Consider the following 22,903-nt stretch of genomic DNA (forward strand, 5'->3'; position numbering starts at 1 on the left):
AGAGATTTATATTTATTAGCTCAGTTAAGCCTCACCATAACTTTAATTAGGCAGGTACAGTTGTTATCACCCAAATTTTATAGAAGAATACACCGAGATGCAAAGGGTTAAAGGACACAGTACAAATAATTAACAGACTGAGGACTCAAACTATTGTTGATCCGAATGCACAGCCAATTCTTTGGCAGACATACTCTGCTTTCTTAATGACCTGTTTACTAATTAGAGATAATTAATATAATGTTCCTCATTTGTAGACTAATTGGACTGACTTCAGTTATACAAGGCAGATCCCTCAGGGACAAAATTATGCAAAGGGCAAAACATGGTTTTTGTCCCTCAGAATTTGGTCTAGTGTCCTTTCATTTATCCCATTGCCCACAACAGGGAATTTCATAAGCTCCAACTATAGACATGTTAGCTTAGAAAATTACAGCCTTTTTATATTTTTTTTAACTAATGTATTGAGGCATTACTGACCAACAATAAACTGCACAACTTTTATCTGTATGATTTGACAAAATCTGTATATTCATACACGCACTAAAACATCAAAATCAAGATAACCCCCAAAAGTTTGCTTGTGTACTTTTTAATACCTTCCTCCCAAACTTCCTAATACCCATCCCTCAACCCCCACGCAAACACTGATCAGGTTTCTGTCAATATAGATCAGATTAGATTGGGTTTTCTAGAATTTGTACAAATAAATGCAATTATACAGCATTTATTCTCTTTTGTCTAACTTGTTTCACTTAGCATAACTCTATTGAGATTTTTCCAAGTTGTTAAGTGCATCAATAGTTTATTCCTCCAATTGCTGGAAAGTATTCCATTGTATAGAGATACCACAATTTGCTTATCTGTTCACTTATCAGCTAACATTTTCAGTTGTTTCGAATATTTGGATATTGCAATACCTTTATACACATTTGTATATAAGTATATATACAAACATCTGTGCATCAGAATTTGTATAGGTATGTGCTTTCACTTTTCTTGAGTAAATACCTAGAAGAGATACGAATGGACCATAAAAAGTCAACCTTTTCACTGTAGCCATTCTAATAGGTGTATAATAGTATCTTTATTGCCTATATGACCAACTACGTTGAATTTTTTTTATATGCTTAATATGCCACCCATACATGTTCTTTGATGAAGGGTTTATTCAATAATTGCTCAGATTTTACTGTGTTATTTCTTTATTATTGATTTGGAGATACACACACACACACACACACACACACACACACTTCACACAATAGAGACAAGTCCTTTATCAGATACGTGATTTATAAATATTTTCTCCCAGTTGGTGGCTTGTATTTACATTCCCATAAAGTGACTTTCAAAAGGCAAATGTTTTCAATTTTCATGAAATCTCATTTATTAACTTTTAATTTATGGATTGAGCTTTTAGTTCCTTATATAGAAAACATCTGCCTGATCCCAAAATTCCTATTCCATGTTTTCTTCTAGAAGATTATTGGTTTCAGTATTACATTTACATCCACGATTCATTTTAAGTTAATTTTTATATTGTATGAAGTATGGATCAGTTCTTTTGCTTTTTGGTATATGGATCCCCAATGTTTCCACCACCATGAGTTCCAAATACTATTCTTGTCACTGAATAGCCTTCATACCATCGTCAAAATTCAATTGCCCATGTATATATGGATCTAACCCTGGACTCTCTTCTATTCCAATTACATATTTATCTTTATGTTTCCAAAAGTCACAGTTTTCTGTAGCTTTATAAAAAGTGTTGAAAGTAAATACTATTTGTCATTTAACTTTTTTTTTCTTTTCTAAATTTGTTTGGTAATTCAAGGCCCTTTATATTTTCATATATCAACTGCTACAAAAGTGTCTGCTAGAATTTTGAGTTGAGTGTGTAGATTAATGTAGCCAGCATCATCAATGTTACTGAATCTATTAACCCAAAATAATGTATTTTTCTCTGCATATACAGGGATTTTTTTCAGCTGTGTTTTGTGGTTTTTATGTCTACAAAAACATTTTTTTTATATTTCTTTTTATTGCTTTATTGCACTGGCAAGAACCTCCAAAACAATGTTAAACAGAGGCAATAAGAACAGAAATCCTTGCCTTCTTCCTTGTCTTATGAAGAAATCATTTAGTCTTTCATCATTCAGTATGATGCCATCTGCTGGGACAATTTTATTCTATTCCTTTTGTTCTAAGCATTTTTATCAGCAATAGAGTTTGAATTTTGTCAAATGGTATCTTCTGTCTCTATTGAGATGGCCATATAGTTAAATGATGTATTATTTGATTTATTTTTCAGATATTGAATAAGCTCCATATTATTGGGATAAATGCCACTTAGCCAAATCATACTATAATTATTATATATTGTTGAATTCAGTTTACTAAAGTTTAAAAATAATTTTGCACCTACTTTTACTGGGACATGATTTTGCAGTTTTGTTTTCATGTAATGTCTGTTTGGATTTGGGGTCACAGTAATACTGTCTCACAGAATGCAGTCAGAAGTGTAAGATTCTCTTAATTTTTTGGAAGAGTTTGCATAGAATTGACAGTATTTTTCCTTAAATGTTTGGTAAAATTTAAAAGTAAAGGACTGTATTATCTTTTTTACTTGAGTTATTGCTACAAATTCTATTTCCTTAGTAGTTGTAAGGCTCTTCAGATTTTCTTAATTCTTGCATGACCTGGTTTGACTTTTTTTCCTTTTTCTTCATCTTTCAGGTATTTTTTAATTTCATCAAAGTTGTAGAAAGTTGTTCATAATATTTCTATTATCCTTTTGATACTCTAGTAGTGATAGTCATCGATGTTATTGTTAATTTGTATCTACTTTCTCTTTTCTTTCGTGGCCAGTGTGACTAGACTTTTTTAGTTGATTGACCTTCTCAAAGAACAAGTTTAATTGCTTTTTCAATAGTCTGTTTTCTATTGTTTGCTTGGCTTTTTTTTGGCTCTGATCTTCATTCTTTTTCTGCTTACATCGAGTTTCATTTGCTCTTCTTGTCTATGTCCTTGAGTCAGAAGCCGCGTTCATTGATTTGAGACCTACTATTATTCTCATATGTACATTTTAATGATAATTTAATTTCCCTGTAGGTACAGCTTTAAATGTGGTGTTGTTTTTTTGTACCAATACAATAAAAATTTTGCACTGTCCTTAATGTTTATTTTTTTCTTCGTACGTTGTCAGTTATTTCTCGGGACACTTCTAAATTGTGTCACTGGTTTTAAGCAAGTGGATTATAATGTACCTTTCTATAATGTGCTTCAACTATTTTGTACTTGAAGTTTATAAAGATCTCTGACTTTATGGCTTTCCTCAAACTTGGAAAAATTTTCAGCCAGTCTCTTTAATATTTTTTTGCCCTATATTCTTCTCTTTAAGGACATTTAATTATTAATTATGCTAGGTCTCCTAAATATACAATACAGTGCACTGGTGCTGTTTGTTCAGTCTTTTTCCCCTCTTGGCCATTCTAAATAGTTCCCATTCATCTTCATCTTCAAGTTCACTAATCTTTTTTTTTTTTCCCCCAATATCTAACCTGCTTTAATTCCATCTAGAGTATTTTTTCATTTCATAGATTATAATTTCTTCTCTGGAAGTGTTATTTCTGGGTTGTTTTCAACTGGCAGAATTTTTAAAAAGGCTTTATTTGGCGAGAGAGAGCACAAGCTTGGGGGTGGGGGGCAGCAGGCAGAGGGAGAGGGAGAAGCAGGCTCCCTGCTGAGCAAGGAGCCCAACACAGGACTCACTTGATCCTAGGACCCTGGCATCATGACCTGAGCTGAAGGCAGATGCTTAACCGAGCCACCCAGGTGCCCCTCAATTGACAGGTTTTTCCTGGCAGTCATATTTTCTTGTTTTTTGCATGCCTGTAATTTTTGATTGGATGCCAAACATTGTGCTTTTACTGTTTAGTGCTAGGTAGCTTTGCATTTTCTTTTTCTTCTTCTTTTTTTTTTTTAGCTTTGCATTTTCATAAATACTCTTGAGCTGCATTCAGATGTCTGTTAATTTTTTTTTAAGATTTTATTTATTTATTTGAGAGAGAGCATGAGTGAGAGAGAAAGCAGGAGAGAGAGAAGAAAAGCACACAAGCAGGGGGAGGAGAAGGGGCAGAGGGAGAAGCAGACACTTCGCTAAGCAGGAAGCCCTGGGATCATGACCTGAGCGGAAAGCAGACACTTCACTGTTTAACCGACTGAGTCACCCAGGTGCCCCTAAGATGTGTGTTTAAATTACTCACATCTTAATCTTTTTGGACCTTGTTTTTGTCCTTTATCAGCAGCCCTTTTTCTAGACTGAATTTTGCCCCATAAATCAAGTAAAACCTTCCTGAGTAGTCTACCAAAGCCCCATGAGTTATGAATTTCTCCTCTTTGGTTGGTGGAAACTAGAACTATTCATAGTTTTGCTCCCTCCTAATCCTTGTGACTGATTACTTCATTGCTCCACTTTATCTGTTTCCAAACATGTTCTAGTCAGTACTCAGCTTAAAACTTGAGTACTATTTTCTTCAGATTTCAGTAGTTCTCTCTTCGTGAAGCTCTCTCCCATGAATTATTCTGCCTTTCAAATTCTAGACACTTTGTTTTCGACATGGACTATCAGCTTGAACTCAGTGGGTTGACAGACTCCATCCTGCATCGCACTTCCTGTATTATTTTCTGGAACCTCTCCCTGCCAGCAAACTAGGAAGTTTTATGGATCACATCATATCTTTCTCTTTTCTCTGGGATTATTGTCATTGTTCTCTGGTGTATAATCTTTCAAAAATAATTTTTATTTAGTTTCATATATTTCATTTAGTGTTAGTGGGTTTTGTGTGTGTGTGTGTGTGTGTGTGTGTGTGCATGTGTGGCGGGGGCAGCTGGTAAATCCATCCCTTGTTATTCTATAGTTGCTAAAAAAGGACATTCAAATATCATTTTAAACATGTTTTAATTACATAATTTAGTCCCTCTTGCCCACAGGAAATTTTGTAGTGGAGAAGACATCTATAAAATTCTCCTCTCAATAGATACTTCAGTGGTATTTTATTCTATTTTTGTCAGGTATTAGAACTTTCCATTTATCAACCACCTAACTAACTTTAGTAAGTAGAGATCATTATAATACACATATAGGTTTATGTATTTTTATTAATTGTGAATATTTGATAATGCCATTAAACTTGTTAATAAACTTTTGTATAAATTGTATATTGTATTATATAAATAACACACTATCATGTAGGTGATACATGATTGCTGGAAATTTAGTTGCAGTCTATCAATCTATATATATCTTACATATATATATAGATTAGATATCGATGTAGATTGATATAGACACAGATATAGAAATAGGTATCAATAAATAATCTACCCAATCTATATAAATATATCTTTTCCTATATCTGGAATTTACTCAGGATACAATTTTAGGAGTAAAATTTCCAGGTCAAGGGGCGCCTGGGTGGCACAGCGGTTAAGCGCCTGCCTTCGGCTCAGGGTGTGATCCCGGCGTTACGGGATCGAGCCCCACATCAGGCTCCTCTGCTATGAGCCTGCTTCTTCCTCTCCCACTCCCCCTGCTTGTGTTCCCTCTCTCGCTGGCTGTCTCTATCTCTGTCAAATAAATAAATAAAATCTTTAAAAAAAAAAATTTCCAGGTCAAATACTGATAGTAAGATTTGCAGCCTTGCTCTGTAGTATATAAAAGTGGCGGATAAATTTTTAAGTTCATAGTCCTCTCTAAAATATTTGTGTTTAATAAGGTACTCAAGTATAAAGAAATAATGAACAGTGGTTTTACATATAAAATCTCAGAAATTATGACAAAAATAAAAATATTGAAAGAAACAAATTTATCCCAAATTATGTTTCTACCCCAACTCTGTCAAAACATATAAGGCCATGCCTGAAAATATAGTATATAGGCTGGTTCCTGTTTGTATTAAGATATATGCAAAAAAAAATACCTTTAGATATCTTATTACACTGCGAGAAACTAGCAATAATTCAACAAGGAGACAACATTGTAATGCGTGACTCTTTTGTTTCCTCCTATAGAATTTAGAAGGAGGACTGATCCCCAGAGCAGAAATGGGCTATGATAAGCATCATGGAGAAATATTTTCCAGGGAAATCTTAGGAACTGTTTCTCACCCACCAGTAAATCTGTTCATCAAACATACTTTCTGAAATACATCTGCCGCTTACAACATGAGATTATGATTACAATTAGCAGCTGTTGTCAGCTCTGCTTCACCTCATTAGTAATCATGGATTTCCCAAGTTATAGGGTTGATTATAGCTTTACAGGTTCTGAAAGAACATGTTGTCTCATTTCGCACCTATTTTATGCTCAACATACTTAAAGTTCAACAAATTTTAGAATTTGTTTTCTACTTTTCTACTTGTTTTCTACTTTTCTACTGCAGTCAAACTGAGAAGTACACAACAAACTTGCTGGAAAGAAATGCTTTTTTAGTTATGCTTCAATAAAATGTACATGATTCCACCCTAGCTGAAATGAGTGAATAAATGGATGTGTGTGTGTGTGTATCAGTGTTTCTCTAATACTTGCTTGAATTTATTATAGAGAGTAAAATAATACTGATTTATTTAAAAATCATGACTATTTAAAAATCATGCCATTAATCTCGGGAAAAAAAAAGATTTGAACAATTTGCTCAAGTACTGTATAGCCACACTTTCCTTTTGAAGGGCAATGAAAGTTTCATAGTTCATAGATAGAAAACACATTTCTGGAATGCAGTAGCTGGAAAGGAAAGAGCAAACTTATAGCCTAATTATATTGACTTAGTCGGTGGAAGATGTACCTGGAATTCAGTAAAGGAAGAGAAGTACTATCCTTCACACATTTCTGCATCCTGGACTGATTTGTTCCGGTGTTTGTAATTTAATTTACGTGTTTTATTGTGATAGATGAAAATACAGGGATCTGATATTCGTTGGATTCTTAATGGCAGAACACGAAAAATGAAAAGCAAACAAAGTAGAAGTAGAGTTCAGCTTCCACAGGCTTAGTTCTCTTGTGCTCTTTTTCATTTATTTGCTGTTTCTGCAGATCCTGTTTCATTTAAAGAGTTACGCCAGTGGTCTTTTTATTTTTTTAACTTATTGCTCAAAATTAAATGTAAGGAAATAAATAAAATAGTGTTGTTTTAGTAGGCCATCTGCTGGAACATAGAGATAGTTTTGTCCTGTGTTGTTTATCAAGCTTCTTTCTGGTCATCTGTGGTAACCAGTGTATTTATTATTAATAGGTAAACCAGAATGTCCCATCCTGTGTTGAAAATAGAATATTGGCTGCTGAATAAAAGAAAATTATCTCTGGGCTTTGACAAATTGTGAGACATTATTTGCATGAGGGCAAATTTCTGAATATATACCTGGAAGTGTGCAATGTTAGTGTTAATTAAGTGAGCTATTTCTAAATTGCCAAAGTGGCTCTCCAACATGAATTCTTAACTGGGAAAGTAGTACCTTTCAAGATTAAATCTATGAGTAGGATAGTCAGAAACTTACTCTGATCCCACATAAGCTCCAAGTATATCAAAGCTAGACTTGCATAATGTTAGAATTGTTACCTATTCTTCAATCATAGAAAGCCCCATGCTAATCTCTAGGGCAAGTAGGAATGAGCACAAAGGGATTTTTATTTTCTATTTTGATCTTCAATGCTAACAGTAGGAAGAAATCCAATGTCTGTTTAGCAACAGCTAATGGCTAGCTATTGACTTTTCCAACAATGGAAAGAAATATATTCAGGCAAATATTATAAATTGAATTCCACTCAATACATACATGTGGTTGGGTTATATATATATTTTTTACACTGCTTTCTTTGTGTTCATTTTAGGTTTGTTTTATTCATCAGCAGAATTTGGTGTAAGTATTTAAGAAAAACAGAACATTTAAAAAATGTTCTACTGACTTTCTTAGCCCACATTAGGAACTTGTAGGAGGCCTGACACCTAGAGATAGGAAGCGCTGTATTTTTTTTTTCCATTTTAGCATTTATCAAGCAATAGAGATTAAAAAGAGAAAATTTAATATGACTGCCATACTCAATTTTAGTACAATAGTTTTTTTTTTTTTAAATAAGATCTATCTCAGATCCTTGTCTGACAATGAATTGTTAGTTAAAACCTGATATAATTTTTGATCCTAGGAAATGTACGTATACACCATTATGGATTTTACATATTTATTTTTGTATCTAGTTTCTAGTTATCCTCTATCTCTTTAGGAGTTCCCACACCAGAAGTATAGCTACTCTTCAGCAGTGACCATATATCATACAATCAATAATTGGACCATATATCAAAAATCTCTCAAACTTTTTTCATAACAACATGTAGGAAAATTATAATTATGATTATAGAAGAAGTGAAACGATTCTGCCATTTCCCTGTGTCTCTAATGCCCATGCACAACCCTTCCAAAGGACAAGAAGGTGACTGGACTGGTTTTATATTTTGAGACTAGGTACAGAAAGGAACCTAAAACCAACTATATAAAGCTTTTAGCTATTCCACATTTGAGATGAAATCCAGTATATAGGGGTGCCTGGGTGGCGCAGTTAGTTAAGCGTCTGCCTTCGGCTCAGGTCATGATCCCAGGATCCTGGGATTCAGCTTCATATCGGGCTCACTGCTCAGCGGGGAGTATGCTTCTCCCTCGGCCTGCCGCTACCCCTGCTTGTTCTCTCTCTTTCTCTCTCTCTCTGTCAAATAAATAAAATCTTTTTAAAAAATCTTGGGGCGCCTGGGTGGCTCAGTCGTTAAGCGTCTGCCTTCGGCTCAGGGCGTGATCCCAGAGTTCTGGGATCGAGCCCCACATCAGGCTCCACCGCTGGGAGCCTGCTTCTTCCTCTCCCACTCCTCCTGCTTGTGTTCCCTCTCTCGCTGGCTGTCTCTCTCTGTCAAATGAATAAATAAAATCTTTAAAAAAAAATCTTTTAAAAAAATCCAGTATATATATATATTTTTTCCATATGCTCAAATACTCACTTTGAAATATTATCTGTCAGTCTCAGAAACTCATTTGATAAAGTTTAGCAGAAAATAAATTAAGCACACCCCATGATATTAAATTATTAGAATTATTTTGGAAATTTAATTTCAATATAGTTCTTAATAGCAATAGACTAAGTCATGGGTTCTTTATTAAAACAATCAAGGCAAACAAAAAATCACAGAATTTAGATAAATAGATTTTCATTCAATATTTCTAAAATTACAGAGGTTTCCCAATCTTTAAAACATTGGCTGCTCAATATCTATTACTTATGTTTGTCAAAGTCAGTGCCTGATAGTGAATATACTACATTTATAATGGAGTTGTAATTTCCTAATTCACCAGATCAAAAAGGAGTTCATTTGCTAAGTGACTTTAATAAGATACCTAGAAAAATGAGAACTGCACCAGATGTTGGTTAGTCTGTTAGTTGTCTCCTTTCTCTTCCTTTTTCTTTGTTCCAATCAGTTTATTCCATGGTATAAAACCTTGCTGTATGAGCCTTGTCCATAGACTTACAACATGCAATTCACCTAGGATGTTTATTAGAAATAAAAATCCCAGCTCGGACACCAGACCTACTGAATCAGAATCTGTTTTTAACAAGATCCCAATATAATTCATATGAAAATTAATGTTTAAGAGACACTTATTTTCCTAAATGGCTTAATTAGATACTCAGCAGCAGAAATCTCAAACAGATGTAAAGTGTTAGTATAGCCTAATATGGCCTGACATAACTAAAGGATATTTTTACAAGCTAGTCTTTTAAAAGATCTTTCTAACTAGTATGTTGCAGCCTTCCATTGCTATCATAACAAATTACCATAAACTTAGTGCTTAAAGCAACTCAAATTTATTATCTTACAGTTTTATAGGTCAGAGATCTGGGAGGACTCTCACTGGAGTAAAGTCAAGGTGTTTGGGCGGACAGGGCCACATTCCTGTCACAAAACTGTAGGAGAGAAATTGTTTCCTTGCTCATTCAAGTTAGCAGATTTCAGCTCTTTGGAGTTGTAGGACTGAAATTCTTATTTTCTTGCTGTCAGCTCAAGGTTCATTCTGAGTTTCTAGAGGCTGCCTGTATTCTTTGGCATGTGGCCCCTTTCTGCCATCCTCAAGCCAGCAGTGAAAGGTCAAGTCCTTTTCATTCTTTAAATCTCTTTCTTTCCTCCTATTTCTCTAGAGCCCATCTCTGCCTTCTTCTTCCACTTTAAATGGTTCATATGAATAGTTAAGGCCTATCTAGATAATCAAGAATAGTCTCCCTTCTCAATGACTTTAACCTTAATTGCATCTGCAAAATTACTTTTACCATGTAAAGTAACATAGTCCCAGGTTTCAGGGATTAGGAGGTGGGCATCCTTTGGGGAGGCGGGAAGGTATTATTTTGCCAACCATGGAGTGATACAGAGTTTATGGTGACATCTTCCATATCCAGCCTTGATGAAAAGAGTCCTAAAACTCTGTGTAATATGTCATTTCATTTTTATCTGCAACAGGTCAGAGGAATAGATTGGAGGATAACCTTTGATTCAGCTGAGATGTTCCTTGAATAGAGAGCCATTCAAGAGCAATGTACTTTACAACAGCCTCTCTCTATTCACTTACAGTCATAAGGACTCTGTGGACACAAGTTCTTATGTTTTTTTTAACATAATTTCACTTTATCTAATGCAATTGACTCTATCAAATTTAATATGACTGCTTAATATGTCTCAAGCACTGCAATAGGTCTATGATAGATTAAGTAAATCAAGTGACAATTAAAAACTAACTTAAAGGTTTCCACAGGATTCATGATAATAAATAATAACTCTAAAGTACACATAATCATAGAATAGTGATGATGGAAAAGGTGGAATATATCAAATTGTGTAAATGACAATTATATTAAATAAAAATTCATGAAAATTGTCAGCATTTTACTGGTCATGACTTTATGAGAACATTGCTTGAATTGCCTGTAACATTAAGAAACAGTAGATGAATTAAGAATAATCTTAATGCCTAGATTCATGAATCTCTTTTCTACCAGATACTCTATTGATCGGCATACTGATATGGACCGGATTTTTAGCATTCACTCTGAAAATGGCTCTATATTCACTTTGAAACCCCTTGATCGGGAATCATCTCCTTGGCACAACATCACCATTACAGCCACAGAAATAAGTGAGTGGGAAATACATGTGCCTGAACACCAAAGTGGTAAAATAATAGCATTAAGTAGACTTTACTTCTTGAGTGAAGTAATTTTATCATAGGCAACATCAGAGTGTGTTGGATACTTATATTATTTTAATGATTATCAAATATCCACTTTTTAAACTTGATTTTCTTTTACACCTTCCTCTAGGATAGAAATAGAATCTAACATCATAAAAATAAATTAATCTGTCTAAGAAAATTATGTCTTACAAATAATACTTCATTCTCAATCATATTCTCCTCTTTTTAATCATGCTTTCCATCTGGACCATGTAAGAAAGCTGAGCTATTCATCAGCAATCCAATTGAGAAAGTGAATATCTGTTGCTAAGTTACAAATGGGGTGAGTGGTATCACCGCTTCTCTGTAAATGAGACTGAAGTCTTACACATGTTCTCGTTGCAGATAACTCAAAACAAAGTAGCCACATCCCTGTCTTCATCAGAATTCTAGATATCAATGACCATGCTCCGGAATTTGCCATGTACTATGAAACATTTGTTTGTGAAAATGCAAAACCTGGGCAGGTAAATAAAATTATTGTAAACTTCAAAAAAAATATTTCCTCTTCACAAAGGCAGATAACATTATATTAATTCACTTGCGCAAAAATTTTTGTCAATCCTCTTTGTTGCCTGTTCATCTCCCCTTACGAAAACACCCACAGTGATTCAGATGACTTCTGAAGTTGTTTTTATTATAGAACCCATGATGTAATAGGAAAAGTTATAATACATGCTTTAACTTATATATGGGGTATATAATGAATATATATATATAAGTTCCTCCCTGGATTCATAATTATGCTGATACTGAGTTATATTCAAGAAGGGAATGGAAATATATTACTAAACAAAACATAAAGTATGAAAATGAAATTGTTCTGTGTTAGTATAAAGGGAATCACAATAATTGTCTCGTTGATTACATTTTTCCTCTTTTAATCTCTCAGGCAGGATATTTTGGTTTGATAAATCATACTTTGTGATCATTCAACTTTAATATTATTGAAATAAAAAGAGATTGTACAAGAGTTACAAAGTCCTCTTGCAAAGTCCCCCTCATATATAAGAGATCTCTAAAGTAACTTTAAGCAAATGAGGAATATGTTCATTTTTGACACTAATATAGTATTTTACAAATGACAGCAACTGCACAATTTTCACTGAAAGAAATTTTAACAAGTTATTTAGATACCTCTTTAAAGAAAAAGTAGATAGATGTTAAGACTCATATACAATTCCATCGTGTCTATTTAAATATAGAAAATGAAAGTGAAATACTATCCTCCTTTTATTCCAATGAAGATTGCAACGGACCAAATGTTCATTTGAAGCCCTAACCCCCAATACGGCTGTATTTAGAGGTGCACTTCTAAGGATGCAATGAATGTTAAAAGTGATCCTAAGGTTGGGCCTCTGATCTGAGAGGATTACTGTCCTTTAAAGGAGAGACACTGGAGAGAGATCACTCTCTCTTTATATATACACACACTCAAAGGAAAGGCAATGTGAGGATGTAACAAGGAGGCAGCTGTCTGCAACCCAGAAAGAGAGCTCTCACCAGAAACCCGCCAAGCTGGTACCTTGATCTCACACTTCCCGTCTCCAGAACTGTGAGAAAATAAATTTCTGTTACTGAAACCATCCAGGCTGCAGTGATTTTTAGGGCGGCTCAAACAAGCAGACTAAGAGATTCCACTTACATTCACGAAAATAAAAATGGGGTATAATCATTATTTGCCAAAAAAGAATCATTACACATCTATTTGGATTAAAAATTGTTATTCTTTTTTCACTTTGCAACATGTAATGGACACACTCTCAATTTATTAAATGATTCTTTTTAATTTGATGCTGAATTTTTGTAGCACAGCTATACATTTACTAGCTTATTCAACTATCCACTTACTAATAGAAATTTGGTTGATAAACACAATGTTACTCTAGCAGACAGCACTGTAATGAGCATTATTATACATTTATATTTATACGCTACCTGGTATTCTTTTCCTTTGATATAACCTTTGAAGTAAGAATAATTAAATTTTATATATAAATACTCATCAGTGTCTCCAAACAGCTGCCCAAATAGGTCATATACCTAGTGGATGATTGCCTATTTATTGGAACACTAGACTTTAAGCGTTCACCAAATAGTAACATCTCACAATAATTTTAACATGGATTCTTACCAAATTATTCAGGCTGAACATTTTTTCATAAATGTGTGGCCATTTAAAAATAATCTTCACAGGTGTATTAGTTTCTTAAGGCTACCATGAGAAACTACCATAAACTAGGGAGCTTAAAACAACAGAGATGTGCTCTCACACGGCTCTGGAGGCTATGAAGTCTGAAATCAATGGTGTCAGCAGTCCGTCCTCTCTGTAAAGACTCTAGGAGAGGACTCTTGCCATTTCCTAACCTCTCTAATTGCACAATCACTGGCATTCCTTGGTTTATAAGAATTACTCCAATCTCTGTGCACGTTGTCACATGGCATTCTTTTTCTCTCTCTCTGTATCCACATTTCCCTTTCTTATGAGACTCCAGTCACTGGTTTAGGGCCCACACTATTCTGCTATGGCATCATCCTAACTTGATCGCATCTACAAAGAGCCTGTTTTGAAATAAGATCACATTAACAGGTACTGAGAATTAGGATTTGAACATATATTTTGGAGAGACATAAATCAATTGACAATAGTGTATACACAGTCTCTACTTATTTGTCTATTAATATGCTTACCTTTTGTTAATTCATGTGAGTAATGGATACATATTAAAATTAATAGTTGATAATGATAATGTATATTGATATTAACTAATAATTATTTTAATATATACTACTACTAAAATTTCTTTCATTGTTCATATACTTGGTGGAAAACAATTTGCTTGTTAAAATTAACAAGGCTGAAAATACAGTTTAAGCTACTGATACGTATTCTCTGTTAAAATATGTGTAAACAGTGGCCCATCTAAGCATTTCAAGAACTCAGCCATATAACCAGAGGACCAATGTTGTTTATGATTTAAAATATTACTAAAAATTAGATATATCATTGCCAATCTGGAACAAGAGGTTAAACAAAAGTATTTAAGTACTAAAAATATTTTTTCTATGTCATGATCCAACTTCTAAGGAGAAAACGTGCATTAAATTTGTATTAATAATTGTGCACTTTCAGAAACATTGTATAAAGAAAAGTAAGGTTCTATGCCTCTCTGTCAATAAAATGAATGAAATCATAGTTAATATTAAATTAAAGAGGGAAAAGTATTTCCTAGTGAGTATGCAGGTTAGTATGGCTACAGAAGGTATACAATAACCAAAACAATGGGTATGTCAAACTACTGTGAAATTCCAATAATTGTTCATCACAGAAGTTGCACTATTTCACCCAGAAGTGGTGCAACTTTGCTTTTTTGGAAAAGAAATCTGAAAGTAAGAGTAATTAAATGGCTGTGATTTCAAGTTACACAGATGGCAGACCCATGACTAGAAAAACAGGCACCCCGATGTATAGCTTAGTGCTTTTTCCACTATACAATGCTCGATGGAATTTTCTGCCTGACCTGTTATTTGCCGCTCCATCTTCACACTATGGCTCACCTCTGACTTATAGCGAGCACAGCTAAGAGGTGTTGTAATTTCTCAACTTCGACACTGGTTTTATGAAACTTGAAAAGCATTCATTTGTATATCTTTCTAAACTTTGCAAATACCATTAAAAGGAAAACAAATACTTTGGATAAAATGCAAAATGATTGCAGTTAGGGTGTCCCATAGCTTTAAAACCTTTTGCTTTCTGGTATAATGTGGCATATTGCTTATTTTTCTAAAACTATATCCATAGTGCTCTTGATCTGTAGGAGTAGTTGTGCTAGTCACTTTTGTTTTTTAAAAATGCATCTGTTATGTTCTCTGCCTTTGAGACAATCATTATTTAGTGGAGGCAACAGATTGGTAACCAATTATTAATAAAACAGACTGGTGCTTTCTAACAATGTTAAAAGAAGATAGATGTTGGAGTGATTATATTTTTCTTTAAGGTTGGATATTCCAGTGGCTGAGAATCAGACAATGATTCTTAGAGACACCTTGCACAGTAATACTTGATGAACATATTTTATCCTTAACTAATTGTTACATTACACAGAACCATAAAAAGCTTTGGCGTAATTTCTGAAAACGGCCTATTTTTTGTTTCTTTAATGCCAATGATATACTTAAAGCACAAACACTGACTTAAAATGTCCTGTAACAACAAGAATTGCATTTATTTAATTTACTGATTTGGTTTCAGTTGATCCAGACTGTCAGTGTCATGGACAAAGATGATCCTCCCCGAGGCCACAAATTTTTCTTTGAACCAGTACCAGAATTTCCTCTCAATCCGAACTTCACCATTGTAGATAATAAAGGTACAGAACATTTTTTAAAGCTAAAATTGAGACTTTCAGATCCAAAATTAAAAACTGGTCTGAGTCCCCCCACCTCACTGTTTTGTTTTTTTTTTCCTAGATAATACAGCAGGAATCATGACTCGAAAAGATGGGTACAGCCGCAACAAAATGAGCACCTATCTCCTGCCAATTTTAATCTTTGACAATGATTATCCAATTCAGAGCAGCACTGGTACACTCACTATCCGTGTGTGTGCCTGTGATAATCAGGGAAACATGCAGTCCTGCAATGCGGAGGCCTTGGTCCTAGCAGCTGGCCTGAGCACGGGGGCCCTCATCGCCATCCTTCTTTGTGTCATCATCCTACTTGGTAAGTTGTATGTAAAAATGCTCATTTCACTCAAATAAGTCTCTCCCTTCTAGTTCAGTGATGGTGCAACCGAAAAGCACACTTCTCTAGGGCTAAAGGCTGAAATTTTTAACTTTTTATTAAAATGGTTCTTTCAATTAGAAAAGAAACGGAGTTCTCTTCGAGGATAGGTCTAGCTTTCTAGAGATGAAAAACAGAGATAATAGCTAATGCTATATATAGAGAGAGACACATATTTTTAAATCTATTTTATATTATACTGCTTAATGCTAACTAACCATGGTCACTGTTCTAAGGACATTTAATTTTATAACTGATTTAATTTTCATATCAACTCTGTAAGATAAATACTTTGATTCTTCTCAAGAAAGACTAAATATCTTATACAAATTCACTCATTTAGAAAGATTTTAACTAGCATTTAAACACAGATAAGTCTATATCAGAATTTTCCTTTTAAACCATTATTCTCAAAACCAAAGACTACCTTTACAAATAATATTACTAGCAAATACTAAGTAATGTCTATTAGACACCTAATTGGCAAGTGCATTTAAACTGTCTAGAGAAGATAAACTTTTTATTCATACAATTTGTTATACATAGGTGTAAATTATAAGTTTAAGTTCATTTTTAAAAAATATCACTATCACATTGTGGTCCTACTTAGTCCTGCAATGTTTTCTAAAGTCATGCTTTCAACAGCAAATGCTGTATTTGAGCATGCCCTAACAGGACAACAATTTAATTCAATTAAACAGTTGTTCCACTGTAAAACATTCCCCCCAAAATTGTTTCCATCAAATATTCATCCAAAATGCTTATGCTTAGGGCATGCGAGCCAGCCAAATTTATGTTCCAATGCTCATATGTGCTGGCTCCTTTTCACTGCAAATCCTTTCAAGCTATCTGGATGAAATCCCTTTGGCCAGATATCCTTGCAGGACTTCAGTGGGGGATTGATGAAAGTGAGGGGAAAACATTTGTCTCAGCTAAAATGATCCAACTATTTAGAAAAACATTTTCTCAGGGTGCTTTAGAACATACATACCACCAATCCACATCTCAGAACTGCTGCTAGAAAGTTCAACTCTTCTGTAAAATACTTTTTTCTCCCCATGGAAAATAGATCTTGGCTTACCTTTCAGCTAAGTGCTACTGGTATTATATTGTTTTATTTGCTCACATAGTTCTACTTTCCTAATTTAGAACATGGACATATGTATATTTCAAATTTCATTTTTAAAATTTCTGTATTAAGATAATACAGACACAGACATAAAGATATGCATGCACACATGGGGGAACAAAAGCACCCCCAAAATCAGCTTAGATACTGTAACATTACGAAACTAAATTGCATAATACTTTTTCTATGCAGAAATCCTAGAAGGCTGCTTCGTTATTCTGAAAAGTCTGCCACCTTTCTACCCTACACAATATAGAAGGCACCCACTTCTTGTTTTCCACCTTCCCAATTGGTTGCCCATATATGTATGGAGAGGTTTTCTATTATTTTAGTTAAAATTGGTTCCAATTCAGGTTTCATTATCAAAGTTCCTAAAGCATTTTTGCTGTGATTTCATCTTTTGTTTTAATGTTTTTATTTAAATTCAACTTAGTTAGCATACAGCATAGTATTAGTTTCAGGTGTACAATATAGTGATTCAACACTTCCATACATCACCCAGTGCTCATCACAAGTGTGCTCCTTAATCCCCATCACCCACCCATTTAACCTATCCCCCTGCCCACCTTCCTTCCAGCATCTCTCAGTTTGTTCTCTATAGTTGAGTCTGTTTTATGTATGTTTGCATCTCTCTTTCTTCCCCTATGCTCATGTTTTGTTTCTTAAATTCCACATGAGTGAAATCATATAGTATTTGTCTTTCTCTGACTTATTTCACTTAGCATAATACTCTCCAGCTCCATCCATGTCATTGCAAATGACAGGATTTCATTCTTTTGTATGTCTGAGTAATATCCATTGTATATATATATACACCACTTCTTTATCCATTTGTCAGTCAATAGATACTTGCACTGTTTGCATAATTTGGCTATTATAGATAATGCTGCTATAAATACTGTGGTATATGTATCCCTTTGAATTAGTATTTTTGTTTCCTTTAGGTAAATACTTAATGTGCAATTCCTGGATCATAGGGAAGTTCTATTTCTAACTTTTTGAAGAACCTCCATACTGTTTTCCAGAGTGGCTGCACCAGTTTGCATTCCCACCAACAGTGCAAAATGATTCCCCTCCACCAAATCCTCGCCAACACCTGTTGTCTGCACACAGTTACTAAATTTCTAACTAAGTTTTTATAGTAAAGAGAGTCTGCCCTTTGCAAGACAGTGATACAGCATGGGCAATGATATTTTAGACCTTACCTATTACAGTTTGAAGAAATGTAGTTCTTAGAGTATGTCTATGTTACAAGGCAAAGCCAAGGATTAAAACCTGAGGCAGGACTTTTAAATTTTTTTGGTTCCTTAGACACCTTGGGAGTCAGATGAACCTTATGGGAACTATTTAGAATGATAAATCAATAAGAATAGGATATATTAGGCAAAAGGAAATATGTGTATCCAAATTAAACAAGAAACAAAAGCAAAATGTGCTTAATTATTGTCATACGTGCCTTGTTCTAGTGCGAGTCTGATGATCATTTGAGATATGTCATAACTAAAATGCAATATAAAATATCTGTGCTTTCTATTGATTTAATAGTCACACATACTCTTACTATTTCTATAGTAACTGTATATTATGATATTCATAATAGAAATAACAGAAATACTAAACTTCAGTTAAAGATTAATGAAAATAAGGATACACTTTTTTCTATTCCTTATTTTAACCTTTCTAAATTCCATTCAATTAATAACCTCAGCCCAGGGAAATGAAGTAGATGATTTTGACCCAACAGAAGAGAAAAAACTAAGAACAGGTTCTGAGGTCCATTTGTGTGAGTTAATAAATATTGTATTAGCTAAGAAACCTTTAAAATAATTTGACTATATTGTTGTTCCTTTATAGTCAGAATCTATAAACATTTTGAGGAAAGTAGAGAATTTATAAATTAATTCAATATTAAACTTGGAAGTTTTTTTTTACTTCATCATTCACTAGATTGGTGGATTTCAGATCTATGTTGGAGTTAATTAACTTATTTTCATCGTTTTATAAGGGAGAGTACTGATATGTTCCATTTTTATTGAAAAGGTCTTTTTTTTTAATTGTCTCCAAGATGATTCTGAATATAGCTCAGCACCCATAACCTATTTTGTGGAGGTTAACTGAGGATGCTTCTAATGAAATTTTTTTTAATTCTTTCTACCAATTAGTAGAAGCTAAGGAAAGTATGTTTGCCCATATGACAATCACATTGGAAAGTCTTCTAATGGAGTTACAGGGCACTCAAGGGTCATGGTGAAATGCGGTCTCAACGTAAATGAGTCTGCTTTGCGTAATCTCAATACAAAAATAGAGAAAAGAAATGACAGATTTTTGAGCCAACATTTTCTTGTTTTTTAATAAAACATAAATAGTATTGACAAAACATTTAGCTGGTAAGGGGAACCTGTTTTTTATTTCTCCCATGCAATATGCAAGTGTGCTTTAGCAAGATTATCTTTATTTCTTAACTTTTCTTATATATAAAATTAGGGACTTGGTCCATTTCCATTGGAAAATTTATATTTTGGAAATCATGTGTTTTTTTTCTTATTTTTAAATATATGTGTAAATTGCAAAACATATTTATTTTGCATATGTTCACTGTCACATACACGCATATGTTAAATTTCAGTAATATAACAAAAAGCAAGAAAGAATATTCTATGTGGGGAAGTTCATAGTTAACCTGATAACATGGGTATGTAAATAATAAAAACATTATAGTGAATAGAGGGATTATAATTAACATTTTAGCCAGAAAGTTCCAATGCAACTGTATAAGTCAAGGAAATCCTCAGTAACAAGATAATTAGTCTGAGCTGTCTTATAAGATGAGACAGACTAAAGATAAGTTAGACTTTGAATTTTATATTGTCACTTATAGAGTTATAGTTCAGATTTTAAGTAGGCTTTCAAAACCAAGTCAATAAAGGAATTTAAACAGGTATGAGCTACTGGAAGGAATTAGGTAGCACGTATATATTTATGTATTTATATACACACATATATATGCATCTGTATAATATAAACACATATATAATGCATACATATGCATATAGATGAATAATGTTTTGCATATATTCCCTTGAGTCATTAAGAAAAAATTAAACTGGTGCTCAATTTCTCTTGGGATAATAATGACTGCAGCTTTAGAATTTCAGTATTTTTAAGCAAGCATATTGTTGAGAGGAATGAGATATCACATAATTAACAGTTAGCTAAATGAATTAGCCATACTGAGTAAGGCTTTTGCAATGCCAGAGCTCTACAGGATAGTGAGTCTTGAAAGTAAAAAAGGGATTTAAATATCGCTCCTTTACCAATACAGAACATTTAGTCACTGGCCCAAGGCACCCTGTATTTGTGTAGGGTAGATTACTCTTTATCCAAACAAATCTCAGCATCTCTCATACCACACAAACTTCCCTCAGCAAAGTGTGATTAAATTAAAATTATTTAATTTAAACCTGAATCATGGAATCTCACTATTTCCTCTTTGTTGTTGTTGTTGCTAATAGTTTTAGTTGTGCTGTTTGCTGCACTGAAGAGGCAGAGAAAAAAGGAACCTCTGATAATTTCAAAAGACGATGTCCGGGATAACATCGTGACCTACAATGATGAAGGTGGTGGGGAAGAAGATACCCAAGCTTTTGACATTGGCACATTAAGGAATCCAGAAGCAAGAGAAGACAGTAAACTTAGAAGGGATGTAATGCCTGAAACTATATTTCAGATAAGGAGGACTGTGCCTCTGTGGGAAAATATTGATGTACAAGATTTTATCCACCGAAGATTAAAAGAAAATGACTCAGACCCAAGTGCACCACCTTATGATTCACTGGCAACATATGCCTATGAAGGGAATGATTCCATAGCAGATTCACTCAGTTCTTTAGAGTCTCTCACAGCAGATTGTAACCAAGATTATGATTACCTCAGCGACTGGGGGCCTCGTTTTAAAAAGCTTGCTGATATGTATGGGGGTGATGACAGTGACCGAGATTAAGAGTATTGTATGACTTGATCCATGTTTTTGGAAGTACTCTCCTTGTTACTAGATTGAGTGGCCTGCATTCTCTTCCTTGGAGGAAATTTTTTAAAAATTGAAATTACAAACAATACGTAGGTGTTGTCTTAGTAAGGGTTTGCTTAATCAGTAAGTTTCTGTGAATGAATACGAATGATATAGATTTAAAAAAAAGTAATAATAACCAGTTCACTCTCTTTGCCTAACAATCTCTGAAGGAAAGTATATCACATCAATAATCAATAAAAATTACATAAAAGGCTTTTTGTGCCTTTCCTTAAATATAAAGACTTTATAAATGTTTTCTTAACTGACTTACAGTCACCTTTACTATTAAACATTGTGCAACTGCTTTGTAAATTAATATGAAAAAATATATCCCTAAAGAAATAGGAATGACTATTACTACCATATTTATTTAGTTGAAAAATGTCTTTGTGTTAACTCATTCATATTTTTATAAATGTATATTTATATTTTTGTATTTTTATGAAATAAACTAGTATTTATAAAAATAAATATCATTTTATTTAATTCCTAGAAGCAGTTCTGATCTCACTTACAAGAGAAATTTTTTACATCTTGATAGGCAAAACATGATTCACTCAGGGAAAAAAACAGCTAAGTTACTGCATGTGATTTGGAACTAGAATGCAGCAAGACTGTAAAAGAGCTTTAGTATAAGTAATGGTGTTTTGCTTCTGCCACTTAAACATGGACAAGTGTTTATTGAACCACTCATATTTACCCATCAGTAGGATGTGAGACCTTGGAAATATAAACTATTATAAATATGCTTGTAAATGATTACATTTTCTGTAGAGTTTTTTCCTATAGAATTAACCAGTGAATTTTATTTGAGAGTATATGAAGTACATGTAAGGAATGTTAGGTAGATGATAAAAAAAATCTGAATCACTCTTCCTTCATCAACAGAATAGTTTTCAGAATGAAAAGTAATAGTTCTGATTTTTTTCTCCATGATCAGATAATTCATGGAATATAATCTGGGTGACATTTAAAATGTGTATCAACAAACTAGAGGAGTTTGGGGGTTTCTTAATAGAAAATTTTATTGAGGAGATTCAAAGTCACTCTATATTTGAGGAAATCTTGAAAGAACTAGTGACATGTCCACTGGAGATAACAAACCTTAGAGAATGTGAAGTTTTACTAATGATGGGGCTTGTCCAGAAAACAGAATATGGACAAATTAAGACATGGGAAAGAAGAAGAGAGAAAAAGGCAGAATTGTACATAATAATTATTTACAAATCTTTAAAAGATTGCCAGAAATTTGCCTTGGTTTAATCTGGAGAATAAAACCTAAACCAAAAGATAGAAACTTCACAGGGAGATAGTGTATTATTCATTTTCTGTGCATGAATTATCTTTTTCTTTCTCTTTTATTATTCATCTCCTAAGGAGCAAATATCATGCCCAGGGTGATTCCTAGAGTGGAATTTATATAGAAATTTAACATCGACTAGTCTGTTACCAGGCCTTTTTAAATAGCAAACACCAATTATGAACAAACTTATGTATTCTGTGGAATTTATATAGAAATTTAACATCGACTAGTCTGTTACCAGGCCTTTTTAAATAGCAAACACCAATTACGAACAAACTTATGTATTCTGTTACTATGT

General features: G+C 33.6%; 1 protein-coding gene across 1 annotated transcript in view; it reads left to right on the forward strand.

The window, feature by feature from the left end:
- CDH9 (cadherin 9) overlaps positions 1–21,645 on the forward strand; it is a 75,931-nt gene extending 54,286 nt beyond the window's left edge. Inside the window, exons 7-11 of the mRNA XM_045787413.2 lie at positions 11,090–11,226; positions 11,668–11,789; positions 15,575–15,692; positions 15,793–16,044; positions 20,746–21,645. Of these exons, the coding sequence (XP_045643369.1) occupies positions 11,090–11,226; positions 11,668–11,789; positions 15,575–15,692; positions 15,793–16,044; positions 20,746–21,233 (1,117 nt within the window). The 3' untranslated portion in view covers positions 21,234–21,645. The remainder of the gene's footprint in view (positions 1–11,089; positions 11,227–11,667; positions 11,790–15,574; positions 15,693–15,792; positions 16,045–20,745) is intronic.
- Positions 21,646–22,903: the final 1,258 nt, after the last annotated feature.

This window comes from Ursus americanus, chromosome 15, assembly GCF_024610735.1.
Source record: "Ursus americanus isolate L20-20 chromosome 15, mUrsAme1.1.p, whole genome shotgun sequence".
NCBI classification, from domain to species: domain Eukaryota; kingdom Metazoa; phylum Chordata; class Mammalia; order Carnivora; family Ursidae; genus Ursus; species Ursus americanus.